Source organism: Bolinopsis microptera, chromosome 3 (genome assembly GCF_026151205.1).
Source record: "Bolinopsis microptera isolate Bmic1 chromosome 3, MBARI_Bmic_1.0, whole genome shotgun sequence".
Classification (NCBI taxonomy): domain Eukaryota; kingdom Metazoa; phylum Ctenophora; class Tentaculata; order Lobata; family Bolinopsidae; genus Bolinopsis; species Bolinopsis microptera.
Genome location: NC_087074.1, coordinates 1768697 through 1785816, shown reverse-complemented (window position 1 = coordinate 1785816; position 17120 = coordinate 1768697). Strand labels below are relative to the sequence as shown.

Sequence of the window (17120 nt, the reverse complement as noted above, 5' to 3'; positions counted from 1 at the left end):
ATAAATCAAATTTAAATGGGGTTTCAACTTCCTCACCATACAGGGTAAAATTATTTAGTGATCCTCAATTTACCAATACCACTACTGATTACAGCAACGGTACTCAACAACCAGCCCAGAAACCTGTCATCAGCGGAGAGGAGGGTCCAGTCGTCCTCAGTAGCGGTCACCACCTCTACACAGGTTAGAGCCCGGTGCTGAAGGTAGTCCACTAGAACTGTCAGTAATCCTACATACCAGGTAGACAGGTCTGATAACCTGAGGGGAGGAGGTTAGCAGAACTGAGAACTGAAAGATAGGGTACCAAAGCGCCTTCATTGTCAAAGCGCTTCTGAAAGCTGAATGGTGACTCACCATCACAAATAAGCAAGCTTATATAAAATGAATGTTAAGTTCTCACGATGTAGTTCTGTTATAAGCACTGTCCGAGTTGACGAACACATCGTCTTTAAAGAAGACCCCAGGATCAAACACTGGCTTGATGTCCTCCTCCGGAGGCACCTCCCCCATTAGGTTCTTCAGACTGGATCCTAGACGAGCTAACTTTCCACTGTTACTGTTCTGGGGAGGTAGAATGCGTTAACAAAAATTAATTAGTAATTCCTGAAACATCAGGCTTCCAGAGACTCTGGTATGAAGTAAAGTCTATGAAAATGTTTTAAGACTAGTCAAAGCAACATCGAGCAATAACAGGATTATCAGTAAAAGCTGATAAATAAGGCAGCGTCGGACCATATAAGGTAATGTTGTCATGGTAACACTAACCTTGATACAATTGTTGACGTGGTTATCCACACTGTAAAAGTGAACCACACACCGCAGCACACTGGTACAGAGCCTCTCACACACTCCACTCATATCCAGGTCTGCTTCCTGGAGCAGCCGGAAACACAGACTCCACACCATGTCGAATATGTGGTGAGCAGCGGTCACGCAGTGTGAGATTATAGTCAGGGACTGGAGCAGCATCTGCGAGAGAGGAAGGCTTTGTTTAGCTGTGAATGTTATCCCAGTGGTTGACCAAATGTATATTTTTGAAATATACAAATTATACATAGTTTGGTGAGCAAACTCGGGTCGATATACAAAGCAAACTAACATATCAGGGCAACTGGTATGCATAGAAATTTAAGCGGGCCATCGTTTAAATCCTATTGTGTTTTAATTTGATATAAAGTTGCATGACTTTCTTCAATTAGATGTGCTAAAACGGGCTGGGAATCGTTCACACAGGTCTACTGTCTAACATCCTTGAAGGAGAATTGCTCTGAACGCTTATTCTAATGTTACTCTAAAATGGCTTCCAAGAGGGGTTGAGGGTCTTAAATCTTAAAAGTTGTACTGTTTATTATCAAACAGACCTGTAAAGAATGGAAGTTAGGACTGAAGTCCTCAGATTTAGGGTTCATGAGTGGTATAACGTGATAGAGAGCGTCGATAAGACCGTAGTTTAGGAAATCAAGAGCGCAGCCTGCCCAAGACATCATCATCTGGGAGATTATCTTCAACATGTCTCCAAACAAACCTGTAAGGGGGAGTGATTGCTAGATAATGAGTGTATGTATTGTTATTGCTACTATGAAGCAACAGTAGGGGAGTGATTGCTAGATTTATGAGTGTTTGTATTGTTATTGCTACTATGAAGCAACAGTAGGGGAGTGATTGCTAGATATATGAGTGTTTTTATTGTTATTGCTACTATGAAGCAAGAGTATTCTTGTGGAGAAAGAGGGTGATAGAAACTGCTGCAAACCGCTAACAACATGGAAATCCGAATATCAAACCAAACACCAGTGTTTGGAGAATGGAAGAGGCTAAAGTTTGCGGTTTCGAGTGCTATGAACTTCTGAATGAACAGGTAAACCACAAACTACACACCATCAATAAGAAGACTGTTCTCGAGGAGAGACAGGATTAGAGTGGCCCCCTCTGGTGTGGAGTTGACGTCTCTAGCTGAATCTGTGGCTGACAGTCCCTCTGAAGATATGCCATTATAGTTTGACGGACAAAAAACATTAATTATTAATTTAGGACCATAATTCTACAATATTGAAATTTGTAGACTGAACATATTTTTCTACATCAATAGAGTTGTTGCTCTAGATGGGTAATTAAGCACAGATATTACGCAAAAGAATTTATAAGATATTTTTGATAAATAAATAAATCAAGTCTTACCTTTCAAGTTGCTCTTAATGGGAACGTAAAGACACATTACTGCATGTACTAACTCGTAAGATAATGGGTGTAGTCTTAGTTGGCATGCCATTAGATGGTAACCTGGTGGAAAATAGGCTAATTAGTTAACCTGTTAGATTAGTTAATTAATTAGAGTATATTGATCATCCGTGAGTCACAAATGATTTTACTTATGATACACGTAGATAAAAACACTCGCAGATTCAATCTATCATATCTTAATTTAAGACCACAACGGCCGTCCTAAGTTTAAACAAACTCTATTTTCACCTCTTCTGTCCAGCTTCCACAGTTTATCTTTTCAAAACATTTCCTTGTGTTTGTAAACTGTTGTTAGAGACTAACCGTTAATCTTGAGAAAGTGCTGTTTGATATGAGTGGAGCCGTGACTGATCATAGCATTGAGCATCTTCACACTGGCTATCCTCACTAGGATATTCTCGTTGTTCATTAGGACCAGGACCTGCTCGACCTCTATTACACTACTGTTGCCCTGAGAATATTAAATTATTTAAAATATTTAATAATTACGAGAATATTTAAATTAGAATTAATGATAAATAGGATCACTGTAGATTTAGTCTTACCCCATATAACGTTGTCAAATAGCATTTAATATTATATTATTGATATTGAGATAAGCTCATTAATCCGCGGTCTCTAGAGACCAAAAGCAGAGATATTTAAAAGAATATATCTATAATACAATTGACTTTTCATTTAGGCCATTTTACTCTTTTTGACTCTTTTTGACTCTGCAGTAGATTGGTACCGCTGTACATATTTAACTGATAGATAGGACAAGGACAACAAAGCAAGCCCCATCATTTAATAATCGATTGAAAATGATTTAAAACAAACAGGCTCGTTGTTTACGCTTTTAAGGGCATGTGGTCATGGTAACACTAACCTTGAGGCATGGTAAAGCAAGGCTACTTTGTCCACCAAGGTTAAATTTCTTTTGTTAAAAAAACATTTAATCATTCCCAGTCATTATTTAGCGTATTTAATTAACTTCAAGATAATATGTAAGTTTGAGGTTGTCACAGACTTAACCAACATATTATGTATAATTATTAACTTGAATATTTATAATTAATACCTTGAACATGCGTCGGAGAGTTCCATCGTTGCTTGTCTTAATGACCTCCACCAGGAGCGACATTAGTCCACTCTGTACATTAGTAAGACTGTAGTAATACCCCCGCATGTCTTTATTGCTCATGAACTGACCTGAGGGGGAGGGGTTTAATAACTAAATATAATTGTAAATCAAAGTTCTTTACTTAAATACTGCAACTAAACCTAATTGTAAAATAAGGTTCCTTACTTAAATACTGCAACTAAACCTAATTGTAAACTAAGGTTCCTTACTTATACTGCTTTAAACGTTAACTCTTTATTAGTTATTATTAGTATTTACTGACGCAGAGATAACAAACTAGGAATGAACCTCCCAATCTTGCTATATTTGATGCTTTTCTTGCAAGCGGAAGGAGCCAGTGAGTACAAGTTATTTAGGATTTTTGTTTTATTTTTAGTGAACGTTTCCTTGTCGTTATTGTTTATCCTCATTACCTTACTTAAGTTTATTTAACTAGGCTATAGAGTATAGATCTATTACTGACACATGTCGTCGTATAGGGTGGACTAGGATTTGGAGGAACTGGGAGACGGTTGGTTCAACAGAAATAGAAAATATCGCAACAGTCCCGCAAGAAGACGTCACATATATTAAAATACATACAACTTGGATTGGTTCAAAGAGTTCAGATTTAAAACAATTGACAGTGAAGCTGTTCACCAAAGAAAACCCCTCTCCAATTCGCTTACTTTTCAAATTAAACAGTTAGTTGAAATTGAATTTTGTTGTTTCAGGGTAACGACTCGAAAGAAATGATCATTGGCAAAATTCCAAAAATATCTTAGAAATATGTCTCTGACTTTATAACATATTTTCTAATCCACCAGAAAACCAGTTAATGATAAACGACTGCAAAACTTACAATTACGGAGAGGACAAGTTCTCTCCCTGTAAAGGCACTACTACTGTTTGGGAGTTTGTTAAATCACAGACTAGTCTCTCCGTTTACTGCAAGGTTTGGAGTAATATTGTTCTTTATTCCACTTATGAAGCTGAACGCGTTATTAGATGACTCTATCGATAATTTAGTCGTTTTCTAAATTGATTATCAGACGAACTGCTTGTGTTTGACGAATCTGTTTCAGGACATGGCGAGCGAGGACCCGGCGCCAAAGGAGGTAGTCTCAATACCACAGTACCCAGAACGGTGTCAAACTATGAGTATGGGTGTAACTACAGAACACATTAATATCGACAGTAACGGGCTGAATATTGTCAGCTATCAGCTACCAGCAAATCAAGGTAACGATCTCAATACTTAATAGGACATGTTGTCATGGTAACACTAACCTACTTTAATAGGAAACTGGGATCGTTTTTTAATGTGGCCAAACTTGAGATGAGCAAGCGCGTGACAATCGTTGTAACTATTACTATCTCGTATGAGTAGGTTCACCCTAATCCTTACCATAATCCTTACCTTAATCCTTACCTTAATCCTAACCCTAATACCCCGACCCACACTGCTGACATGGGCCCGACCATGCCAACTGTCCGTTAAAGTGAGATAATTAGCAAATTCTTAACTCAGAGATCTTCACTACAAGACAATTAAATTTAGAGTCATTTTCACTTTGTCTTTTATGGCACTTTCCCTAAAATATTGGACAGCTCCATATAACTATGTAACACCACTCACACACTTTTCCTGTTTCAATATGAGCTTCATTTCTCTTAGGTGGCACCTCTCTGACTATTGAAGCAGAGACCTTCGTCACCGAAACCCAGAAGACTAACAAAGTATAATCTATCTTGGACGAAGGGACACGCAGGGCGCTGTGGTCAGAATATAACTCTGACCATAAAAGACGTTGCCAATGTTATAGTTATGCTCATGTTATGCATACTAATAGTATGCATAACATGAGCATAACAATAAAATTTTGTGGGCAGACCATACCTATTGTTAACGAGCACCAACAACCCCTGCTTCAACAGAGTAATGATCTAGTTTTTAATACTACTAAAATAATAGAATCTGTCCTTGTCTACTAAAAATAGCGCCCCTTTTTTCGGGGCCTCCATATTATCAGATCAGCAGCTATTGTACAACATTGCGGGTCCATCTTACTCGTTACTCCTCACTCTTGTCTCTTATGAGACTACTACTACTCGTTACTTCTACTCGTCCTAGGAGAGGTATTATCTGAGGAGAGCAGGGTATGGGTCTGGGGCCAGGGACCCAGTTTAGCGCAACCAAGCACCAGTTTTGTCGTTTACAGAGTTGTTTATGTGGCTCCGCCGTATTTGGGAAAATTTCACTTGCGTCCTCCGGCGTAGTGTCCCCCATTTGGGAAAGTTTCACTATAAGCGTCTCCGGCGTAGTGACCCCCATTTGGGAAAGTTTCAGTAGCGTCCTCCGGCGTAGTGACCCCCATTTGGGAAAGTTTCACTAGCGTCCTCCGGGTTAGTGACCCCCATTTGGGAAAGTTTCGCTAGCGTCCTTCGGCGTAGTGACCCCCATTTGGGAAAGTTTCACTAGCGTCCTCCGGCGTAGTGACCCCCATTTGGGAACGTTTCACTAGCGTCCTCCGGCATAGTGACCCCCATTTGGGAAAGTTTCCTAGCGTCCTCCGGCGTAGTGACCCCAATTTGGGAAAGTTTCACTAGCGTCCTCCGGCGTAGTGACCCCCATTTGGGAAAGTTTCGCTAGCGTTCTCCGCCGTAGTGACCCCAATTTGGGAAACTTTCGCTAGCGTCCTCCGCCGTAGTGTCCCCCATTTGGGAAAGTTTCACTTATAGCGTCCTCCGGCGTAGTGACCCCCATTTGTGGGAAAGTTTCACTAACGTCCTCCGGCGTAGTGTCCCCCATTTGTGAAAGTTTCACTAGCGTCCTCCACCGTAGTTTCTTTTACCATAGTGAACCATTTCCATAGTGTCGTTAAATGCGTGACATTAATCTTGATCATTTAGATAAATTATTTTCTTACAGAATGAGATTCAAGTTAGTCATATTTGTGGTCTTGCTTGTTGGATGTAATGGAAATACAGGTGAGGTTTCCCCTCATCCCGCCCCCCCCCCCCCCACTTTCACCTTCTAATTAGTAATTAGGGGGAGGAAACGTTCTAGCTTAAAGTATGTTCTAGTATAGTAGTATTGAGCTGAGATATTACAGTTCAGATTGTCACAGAGTTTAGGATGTAGTTTATCATTACATAACATCATGTTATTTCTCCAGGCCCTATTTTCACCCCAGTCACCCGAGATACCTTTATCTACGTGGATCTAGAGAAGGAGGATCTGTTGATAAGATCTGATGATACCAGCTGGGAGACCGGGGAAAAGGTTTTTGTCAAGATCTTCGATGAGACAAATGACGAGGGAATCAGTGCTTTCGCTCTTCTCTTCAGCGGAAATGAATACACGTATCGTGTGGGGAAGTGCTCAGACCAGTCAATGCCGTGGCAAAGCTTCTCGGGTAATATTCCAGAGGAGCAGGATAAAACTTGGAGAATATCAGAAAGGTCAGATCGTCTGGTAGTTTCATGCAACAATGTTGAAGTTGCGGAGTATAAATTCTCCCACGGTGCTATGGAAGGATGTGTTGCACAGTGGGGTCTGGATGCAGCTAGGATCCAATTTCCAAATTCTCATACAGCTTCTGTTAGTTACGCTGTCGAACCGAGAATTGATACCGGTAAGCTCTTAATTTGAAAGATTTACACAATCATATGTAAATGTACACTATCCCTAAATAAGCCATGACAACCCAACCCATGACCAATTTTTTAATCCTAACATAAGTAATACCTCCTCCGCCCCGCCCCTCCCCTCCCCCATTCCTTCAATTACTATTTATCACTTAACTTAGATATCAATTGACGATTATCAGATCTATAATCCTGGAGAATTTTGAATTAAGAACGTTTTTTTAGAGAGGTTGGGCCTGGGTGGATGCTTAGCCTACCTCTGGGGTATGGCAGTCCTATGGGAGGATGCCGGAGGAATCAGAATGTGTAATATAGGATGATGGTAAGTGTTGTAAGATGTGTAGTGTAATTATTGGATAATATTTTTGTTTTATGAACCGGGCTAGTGTATAAAGCCAGGGGGGGGGGGGCAAGGGGTCTGGCCCCACACCCCCCTCCCCCCCGGAAATTTTATGGGCCCCCTCAAAAAATTGGAAATGGTTACAAATCAAGGTTGGAAAAAACTGTTGTAAGTTCAAAGTTATTTGTTAACATTAAAATAATGTGGGTAGTCAGTAATGAGTAAAAAGTTTTTCAGTTACTGAGTAGTGTGAACTGTAGGTATTTATGATATTTTCAGATAATTGACTGTTCACACTTGCTATAAATGGATAATATTGCCCTCAAAATTATTTAAACCCGACTTCTTATAAATTGAATATCGATACTAGTGCATTAATTCATCATTGTAGATTTTATTCAAGCAAGTACTATAAAAGCCGAAAATTTTCAGTCAGGCCCCCCTCGGAAAAAAATCCTGGCTACGTCCCTGCATACACCAAATCATTTTTGCCCGGATAAAATATAATTTGTATGAAAAGCATCAATAGATAAAAACAATAAGAACATAGATACATTTAAAATTTTTTTTGAGAGTATGCACTTTCGAAAAAAAAAAACGTTTTCTTTTTGGACATTTTTTCAATTTGGTAAAGTCTGTCACTGTAATACCGATATTTTAATCATTCTTAAAGTTTTTTGGCTGATTTCTTTACTGAAAATTATTTACAATCCGCACAAGAAGCCCTTCGAAGGATTATATAATCGAACAATAAATAACGAAGTTACGGACGGAACAAGGGCGAGAGAAGCAAAATTGAAATTTTTGCCTACTATTAAAGTTGTACATTTTACCAATAACCCAGGTCAAAAGATATCGCTTCAAAAATTCTTGTGAGTGTAGCTGATGATCATATCAACCTTTTGGAACCGAATTTTTCTCAATGTTGAGTTTGAAGGTATGAAATCTGGCCTCAGTAAAATTCATGTAAAAAAGGGCCAAAAATGGCAGATTTAAGGCCTAAAATGCCTATAGCTCAAAAAGTATCAGTTTTTTTGAAATACTTTTTACAGAATCGTAATCAACTTGATAAGACGAAACTTTTAGTACTTTAAGTGCGTACTGTCAAAAAAAATTTTAAATGTATCAAATGTTATTGTTTTTATCTATATTTTCATAATATGAAGTCAAATCGCGGGTCCCGGCAAAAAAAGGTTTTGGTTTATGTCCCCTGTGAGTAGTCGCTATGTCACACCAGTCTGGTATGGTCCAGCTCCTTTGGCACAATTAAGCGTTTGGGGCGGTTTGCAAAGTTGAAAATGGTGAAGATGTGTTGATTGTCGAATATGGGGAATCCGGAATATGTCATTGACGGAGAGGTAATAGTCCTGGAAATATTGACCTCTTATTTGGGCAATAGCCGGACACTGTCCTAGACAGTGTTAGACAGTCTCCTCTCCGTCACTGCACATAGGACAAGCACTTGTGCTTGATTTGCGGATGGTATGGAGGTGTTAAGAACGTTGTAACCTCGTTATTCTATTTAATGGTTTCATTAAGCCTTCAATTTTTCTATTCTTAATTACCATACAGACTCTAATTAATCAATTACAAATGAAAAAAATCAGGAAAACTGTTAAATTTCCAACTAATTCTCCCTCTATCACCTAGCAACATCCCAGTAACACCATGCTATAAGCTGAATTTTAACAATAGATATCACAATTAATTAATTCTCTACCTGTCTGGTATATTTCACGTGGGTAATTGATCCACTTTAACACACGTGCTGGCACAGGTTAGACCATTCAGTAGAGTGCGTCTCCCATTTCCGATATATCTACCTTCAATACGCGTATCTTTTATTGCCGGGAAGAATTGTTACACTTTATTGCAGAAAGAGATTCAAGTTAATCATCTTCGTGGTCTTGCTTGTTGGATGTGTTGAAATTATTAAAGGTGAGCTTAGTTATTTATCCTCGTCATCCCCCCTCAAGAAATATGTATCCATAACGTGGTGCTCTGAAATAATATTTTCTGGCTTGATTCAAGGTCTGTGTTGGGGCGTGGTATTCAATTATGTATTGGGCTCAAACTTTAGAGTAAAATAATTTTAAAATACTAAGTATAATTTTCAAGCAGGCCTTATTTTCACCCTCGTGACCAAGAATACCTTTATCAACGTGGATCTTGAAAAAGATTATCTTTTGATAAAATCTAATGATGCCAACTGGGAAACCGAGGAGAAAATTATAGTCACTATCCACGACGCGACAAATGACGAGAAAATCAGTGGTGTGTCTATTCGTTTGAACAGTGGAAATGAATACACATATCGTGTTGGTAAATGCTCAGATGCACCAACGTGGCAAAGCTTCTCGGGTAAAATTCCAGAGGAGCAGAACAAAATTTGGTGAATATCAGAAAGATCAGACACACTGGTAATTTCATGCAACAGTGTTGAAGTTGCGGAGTATAAATTCTCCGACAGTACCCTGGAAGAGTGTGCTGCACAGTGGGGTCTGGATGCAGCTAGAATCAAATTTACAAACAGTGATAAGGCTTCTGTTAGTTATGCCATAGGACGGAGAATTGATACCGGTTAGTTATTTCTTTGAAAGATTTATTCCATAATATTTTAATCAATAACCATCTTATCTTTAAATATACGTTTTTAAATATTCAAAATCATTAAAAAAAATACAATATTGAAAGAAGACTCTGTGCTGAAAGTTTGCTTGGGGCCTTCCCTAACCTAAACCTGGTCTCGACCCTAACATATATGGATTATGGACTAGCCCTGGCTTTGATCCTAGCATGTATGTATACACTAGCCCTGCCCCTTCCCCGTTCAAATTATTATTGATGCCATAACTCAGATATCAGATTTTCTACAACAACTACTAGATCATCCATCCATAAAAGTGATTTACAAAATTACACCTAAACCTCGTGTCTCGGTGTTCACTTAAACGGTACTTGGTGGCTGAACTGTGGTGTCTAACGTTTGCAGCTAGATTGGACTCTGATATTAGTAAATGTGTATGATTTTTTAAATATTGAACATACTCTGCAACCTGGTAGCGCGGCTGACACAAAAACAAAAAAAATGATGGCTTGTGCATATCCTAGTAAATAACCCGCACTCCGATAAAAGCCGTCTGGAGAAACTCCGCGAAATGTTCATTGTAGTCAACGGGCACAAAGAAGCATTACTAGCAATTGTGTCCTTTACCCTCTTACACAATTTGAATATTTTCGTGGCTAATTCATTGAACAACGTCAGACTTTAGTATTAAACAATTCAGTAAGTTATCTTTTCATGTACGCTGTACACTGTAGTTAGTAAATGTAAACCACACTTTTTTGATCAGCCGCGCGCTGAACCAGTGTTGCAAAGTAAAAATTGTGTATTTTTTGTACATTTTTTAGTGTAAATTAATTTATTAATTTATCACTTGTACACATATCACAAATTATTTTATTATAATAAAACCACTTCTGTGAAATGGTTATTTTGACTTAAAATATTTGAAATAAATATGAATTTCACGGACATAATTATTCACGGCCACGCTCATGACCAGTCAAAAATTTCCAAATAATTGTGAAAATTTTCGGTGTTTTACTTTTTTTATGAACTGTAGAATCAAAGTCATAGTGATCATGGTGTCTAAGGTCTTCAGCGTGAAAGTAATGTCCGTGACAATTATGTCTGATAAGGTAGTTACAAACCTAGCATCTTGTCACAGAGTGAGTTTAGATACTGCGTGTTGCAGGCCGTACCGTCCGTCTGGAACTGCGGAGAAATAGAGTCAGTACCTACCAGCTACCTATTGTCTTTTTCTGTATTTCAAAGTTTCAAAAATTAAAGATCCCCTCCCAATGTAAAGCAAAAGCTTTTAGCTTAGAACAATCGCTATAAAAATTATAAGCTATAAAAATAATAAGCTATAAAAATAATAAGCTATAAAAATAATAAGCTATAAAAATATTAAGCTATAAAAATACTAAGCTATAAAAATAATAAGCTATAAAAATAATAAGCTATAAAAATACTAAGCTATAAAAATAATAAGCTATAAAAATAATAAGCTATAAAAATAATAAGCTATAAAGATAATAAGCTATAAAGATAATAGGCTATAAAAATAATAAGGTATAAAAATACAACGCACCACGTTGTCTGAGCCCGCATCTGATATCGTACTGTTCCCACTCACCATACTAACCCTGAAAACAAACCGTATTATTGCACTCTAGATCCCCCCCCCCCTCTAGCTTCTACAAGTACAGCAGTGTTCCTTTTTACAAATCTCTGCTTGTAAAGTTTTCCATTTTCATGTTTTATAAACTTATCTAACACCAGCCTACCTGTTTTCTTGGGTAAATTTCTATTGATCCCGTTTGATACGACAAGGAAAAGGCTCTTATCAGGAAAGTAATTACTCAGCGTTTCAATGTGACAACATCGTATCCATGATCTCAAATAATTTGTTATATAGTAGTGTTGAAAGTATTAAAACCTTCCTGATAAGAGCCTTTTCCTTGTCGCATCAAACGGGATCAATAGAAATTTACCCAAGAAAACATTTCAACAATGCGATTCATAAATAATATTCCAATCCGGATTTTACACCGCCTACCTGTCCGCTCTATCCTCCGCAGGGGGTTTAAACGTAAAGTCGCTGTCAGACGACTGAGAGGGAGGTCTAGAGGACATGTCAGTAGAGGAGGAAGAGGAAACTGTTAACCCTACAGGAGATACAGTCAACCCTACACAGGAAGTGGGGATTTAAGAGGAGGAAACTATTAGCCATACAGGGGGGGGGGGGCGGTATTTAAATTAGGACCATTGCAATTATAAAGTATTATAGACAGTGAGGGCCAACTTAATTTGATGAAATGCTTGTAAAAGTCAATTCCCGATAGTGGTAAAGAAAGTAGTTTCCACGGTGGATCAGACGAATGAGCGCCACTAACCCCTACCCCCCCCCCCCCCCCCCGGCCCCCCCCCCCCCCCCCCCCGCTTCCTACACCCCTTTACTAACCTCTAGACCACACACTAGAACCAGCATCCAGATCCATCTCCCCCTCCACCACCGTATCCACGGAGTCGTCAGCAATAGGGATACTCTCAGGAGCATTCTCAGGAGCATTTTCAGGAGCATTCTCAGGTACATTTTCAGGAGCACTTTCGGAAGCAATCTCAGAAGGGTTATTGTCAGAAGAACTAACTGAGACAGGAGTTGCTATTATTGACATGTCAGTGTCGGTTGAGTCTGAACTTTGGGCTTCACTCTTTGACATTTGTGAAACTGAAATCATAGCAAAGTTAATCGATTACCATCGACCAAGCAATAGTGAACTGTTGCGATGATCAGAACACTTTTAAAGTAGATAAACATTAGCATAATAACATTAGCATAATTAAGAGATAATCCTACTCACGAGTAGTGGAGGGTTTGTGGATCCTGAGAGGAGCAAAGAAACTCTTGCGGAGGGGAACTCCAGTGATCGTCACATTCTTACGAAGGTGAGCTGTCATCAGGAGGTTGGTTACCAGACGTAACAGCTGAAGATAGACAGTGTTACTGACCCTATTCCCTTAACTTTGTCCCTGACCCTATTCCCTTAACTTTGTCCCTGACTCTATTCCCTTAACTTTGTCCCTGACCCTATTCCCTTAACTTTGTCCCTGGCCCTATTTCCTTAACTTTGTCCCTGACTCTATTCTCTTAACTTTGTCCCTGACCCTATTCCCTTAACTTTGTCCCTGGCCCTATTCCCTTAACTTTGTCCCTGACTCTATTCCCTTAACTTTGTCCCTGACCTTATTCCCTTAACTTTGTCCCTGACTCTATTCCCTTAACTTTGTCTCTGACTCTATTCCCTTAACTTTGTCCCTAACTCTATTCCCTTAACTTTGTCCCTGACCCTATTCCCTTAACTTTGTCCCTGACTCTATTCCCTTAACTTTGTCCCTGACCTTATTCCCTTCACTTTGTCCCTGACCCTATTCCCTTAACTTTGTCCCTGACCCTATTCCCTTAACTTTGTCCCTGACTCTATTCCCTTAACTTTAAAACTTTAAAACTATTATATAGAAGATAAGATTAACCTGTAGGTCTGCAGGATATCCTAACATGTAGTATAAAGTAGTGAGTAGAGAGGATATAACGGATCGAGGTAGAGGTTCACCCTTGTGGGTCAGCTCGTATATCTGAGATGTGGGTTAATGTAGGGGCTTTAGAGGTTAAACAAAGGTTCTTAGTGTTGACCTCCCTGATAATAGGAGAAGGGAGTTTATAGAAGTGTTGAAATGAAACTGTAATTGAGTCTAACCAACGAGAAGTTGAGAATATCTTTGGTGATTTTAAAAGAGGTGAACTGTTGTGTGTTGTAGGAGTAGTTAGGGTGAGAAGGTCGGACCAATGTCTCCAGACACTCACAACATATCTGCCAGACTGAGGGAATTATTAAGTAATACAATAAAACGTCACAGTGAACATTTAACAATTTTACATGACTATCGGATACAAATATTATTAAACTCAACCCCAGGCCCTCAGAACAGGTAGTTTTCAACCAATTAATCTGATGATTTTACTCCTAAACATGTCTAACCTCGAATAGGAGCTGACTGCCAAATCTTCCAATCCATGAGAATGTGTTTCAAGATGTGCATGTTCTTCACAACGGCTGTAGAGCTGCTCTTTGCCCTGAGTTCTCCCTTCGGGGTATTAACGAGAAGTACTCCGTCCACTGTAGCGTTTATCAGCACCTGGTGGTAATGTGGTGTTTATACGCGTATCTAGTGGAGTTTCCGGTTATCATGTCAAAATGATTGCGGAGGGATGGAAACAGCATCTTCACAGAACATTGTCCGAAGATCACTATTACCAATATCAGCTGATATTGAACAATTTAATGTAAACAGGGTGAGCACAATTACACAAAATGAAACCTGAGCACCAGGAAAAGTTACTTATCAAAAAGAAAACAGTCGTAAAACCTTGAGAAGGGCGGTGGATTTAACACAGCCTTGACTCCGGAGAACAAGAGCTAGCATCTCGTAACCATGGAGAGAGACCATCTCACAGAGTAGGGGAGGGTGGGACAAGTTCTTTAGCAGCAGGTCTAGGGACATTACCTGGGCAGTAGAGGGGTGAGAAAGTGCAGAGTAATTTATCTAATGTTAATTTGTATATACTCACGTGATCAGCCATAATTAGTCAGGTAAGAACTAAGAACTGATACCCCTTAAAATGTGGGTGATTTGGAATCAGCCGAAACTCAAAATCAGGTTGATTTCAACTGCCGGGGTCCCTTTCGAAAGAATCTCCACATTCTAATGTGTAACGATATGTTATACAGTTATACATCCAACAGAAGTATTTATTTCTAGCTCGCAAAATTTGTCATTTATCATGCAGGTATTTGTACTTTGTTTCAATTCAACATGCTTCAATTTCTAATAACGTTTCGATCAATTATCTCATACTCTGCTTTAACGGATTTCACAACTAATCGTTTAAAAAGCTTATCAAGCTGACCCTCAGGGAATACCACTCTCTTTCATCAACCAATGCAAATGTTTAGTTGAAACGCAGAGTCTGTCTATTTTGCTGCAAACAAAAACTTTGCGACAAAGTTGTCTCATGCCTTGTTTTAGTGTTTTGATGCGTGATTCATTAATTTGTCTCATGCCTTGTTTTAGTGATTTGATGCGTGATAGTTATTTAAGATACTGATTTGTCAATCCTAGGAGCTGATCGGTTAATCCCTAAATTCCTGTCTAGTGGCAGAAATAAATGCATCCCTCCAGTATCTTGATCTATTAGTATAACTTATCCCTCAGTATCTTGATCTATTAGTATAACTTATCCCTCAGTATCTTGATCTATTAGTATAACTTATCCCTCCAGTATCCCCATCTAGATCTATTAGTATAACTTATCCCTCAGTATCTTGATCTATTAGTATAACTTATCCCTCCAGTATCCCCATCTTGATCTATTAGTATAACTTATCCCTCCAGTATCTTGATCTATTAGTATAACTTATCCCTCCAGTATCTTGATCTATTAGTATAACTTATCCCTCCAGTATCTTGATCTATTAGTATAACTTATCCCTCCAGTATCTTGATCTATTAGTATAACTTATCCCTCCAGTATCCCCATCTTGATCTATTAGTATAACTTATCCTTCCAGTATCTTGATCTATTAGTATAACTTATCCTTCCAGTATCTTGATCTATTAGTATAACTTATCCCTCCAGTATCCCCATCTAGATCTATAAGTATAACTTATCGTGACTTTTCTGTTACAAACACTTAGTTCATATTAACTTAGTGCAGTAGAGACATTACCCTGCTTTATCGGTTTACTTTTCGCCAAATATGGAGAGTAATAAAACTTGGTAAGTGGACACATTTCTCCGAGTAGCTAATACCTTTCAGTAGGAATCTTTACGCATTAAAGCCACGGCATAAGCTTGGGATACGATCCATTTAGAGCAACAAGTGCTTATTTTCTAGTGCTCATCGCCGAATAGCTTATATTTACTGCTATTAACAAGTCTCTCTAATTACTGTTATATAGTTATTTTGTCTTTTGTTTATTAAAATCAGCTCGCGGGTGGGAGTGCCGTGTTTATAAACAAAGTGTGTATAAAGAGTACAAACCTGTATATCCTCAGAAGCGCTCATTTCGACGACTCTAGCAAATAACATAAGGAGTACTTTGATTCCTCCTAGGACCGGTAGTAGCACTGGCATCTTGTACATCGTGATCACACCCTGAGGTCCAGTTTTAAACTGTTTATTTATAAATTAAATAACGGTAGGTTATTGGTAGGATTCTCCTTGAGTTGCCAGAGAATATATCCAACGGCTTTGGGGGAGGTTGATAGCTATTTGAAAGTTGAGTTTGGCTAGTTGATTGTTGGAACTTACCATTTTAGCAGGACTGGTCTGATTTAACTGTCTGTGTGCGCTCACAAAGTCATGTGGAGGTACAGGTCCAACACTCTTTAGATCTGAAGAGTGTGGGAATAAAGGAATAAACAGAAGAAAAACTGGTGGGTTTGTGACAGGATATTTTTGTTAAGTGTCTCGAAATTTGATTTAATTTGAAGAGGAATACAGACTACAGCTGAATGGTTGATTCTTTCCATGCTAGCTATATTAAAGTATATTGTACCAGCAGAGTAGAGACTGAGAGGAGAGTACTGATGAAGAATCTCAGGAGTTTCCGGTAACCATGTCAACAAGAGATGATTGCGGAGGGATGTGATTGTAACAGCGTGAGCAGATAGGAGGGCACAGTCGAACCCATTGTTAACCAGAGCCTCACTCACTACAGCTTGATAGTAGGGGAAACAGTTCGTTACCTGTTAATGGTTGAGCGTTATTTAAAAAGATAAATTTAGATAGCATAAAGATGATATAAAGATGTCATTAAGAAAATTATAGACTGACCTAAAGCTTATATTAAGTAGATATTATAAATAGGTTGATCACAAAACGAGATAAAAAATTATCGAATAATTAGATGATAAGTGAATCATGGGACGTGAATCCTAGATTCAGAGAATTTTCTTTGATGTACTTAGATCATATGATTTGATTCGGTGTAAAAATAAACTTTCTCTGTGCTTCGTTTCGTTTCGTCTGTTACTGAAACTTTCTCTATTACTACGAAATTAGTCACCCTCGTAACGTTCTATAGTTTTACAGTTTCCAGCCTGAGGTGACGTTCAAATAACCTAATTAAATTGCAAGGTCTGGAGTAATACCAGT

The 17120-nt window shown here is 38.7% G+C and overlaps 1 protein-coding gene across 1 annotated transcript in view; it reads right to left on the bottom strand.

Moving 5' to 3' along the window:
• Window positions 1-17120, bottom strand: part of LOC134812446 (lysosomal-trafficking regulator-like) — a 61617-nt gene that overhangs the window by 4380 nt on the left and 40117 nt on the right. The window contains exons 16-35 of the mRNA XM_063819870.1: window positions 16522-16711; window positions 16275-16357; window positions 16005-16118; window positions 14329-14466; window positions 13941-14097; window positions 13659-13780; window positions 13435-13536; window positions 12765-12888; window positions 12365-12631; window positions 11960-12068; window positions 11492-11546; window positions 11049-11112; window positions 3302-3432; window positions 2545-2692; window positions 2179-2280; window positions 1879-1977; window positions 1362-1525; window positions 766-969; window positions 401-561; window positions 124-258 (exon numbers count right to left, since the gene is read on the bottom strand). Coding sequence (XP_063675940.1) covers window positions 124-258; window positions 401-561; window positions 766-969; window positions 1362-1525; window positions 1879-1977; window positions 2179-2280; window positions 2545-2692; window positions 3302-3432; window positions 11049-11112; window positions 11492-11546; window positions 11960-12068; window positions 12365-12631; window positions 12765-12888; window positions 13435-13536; window positions 13659-13780; window positions 13941-14097; window positions 14329-14466; window positions 16005-16118; window positions 16275-16357; window positions 16522-16711 — 2669 coding nt within the window. The remainder of the gene's footprint in view (window positions 1-123; window positions 259-400; window positions 562-765; window positions 970-1361; window positions 1526-1878; window positions 1978-2178; window positions 2281-2544; window positions 2693-3301; window positions 3433-11048; window positions 11113-11491; window positions 11547-11959; window positions 12069-12364; window positions 12632-12764; window positions 12889-13434; window positions 13537-13658; window positions 13781-13940; window positions 14098-14328; window positions 14467-16004; window positions 16119-16274; window positions 16358-16521; window positions 16712-17120) is intronic.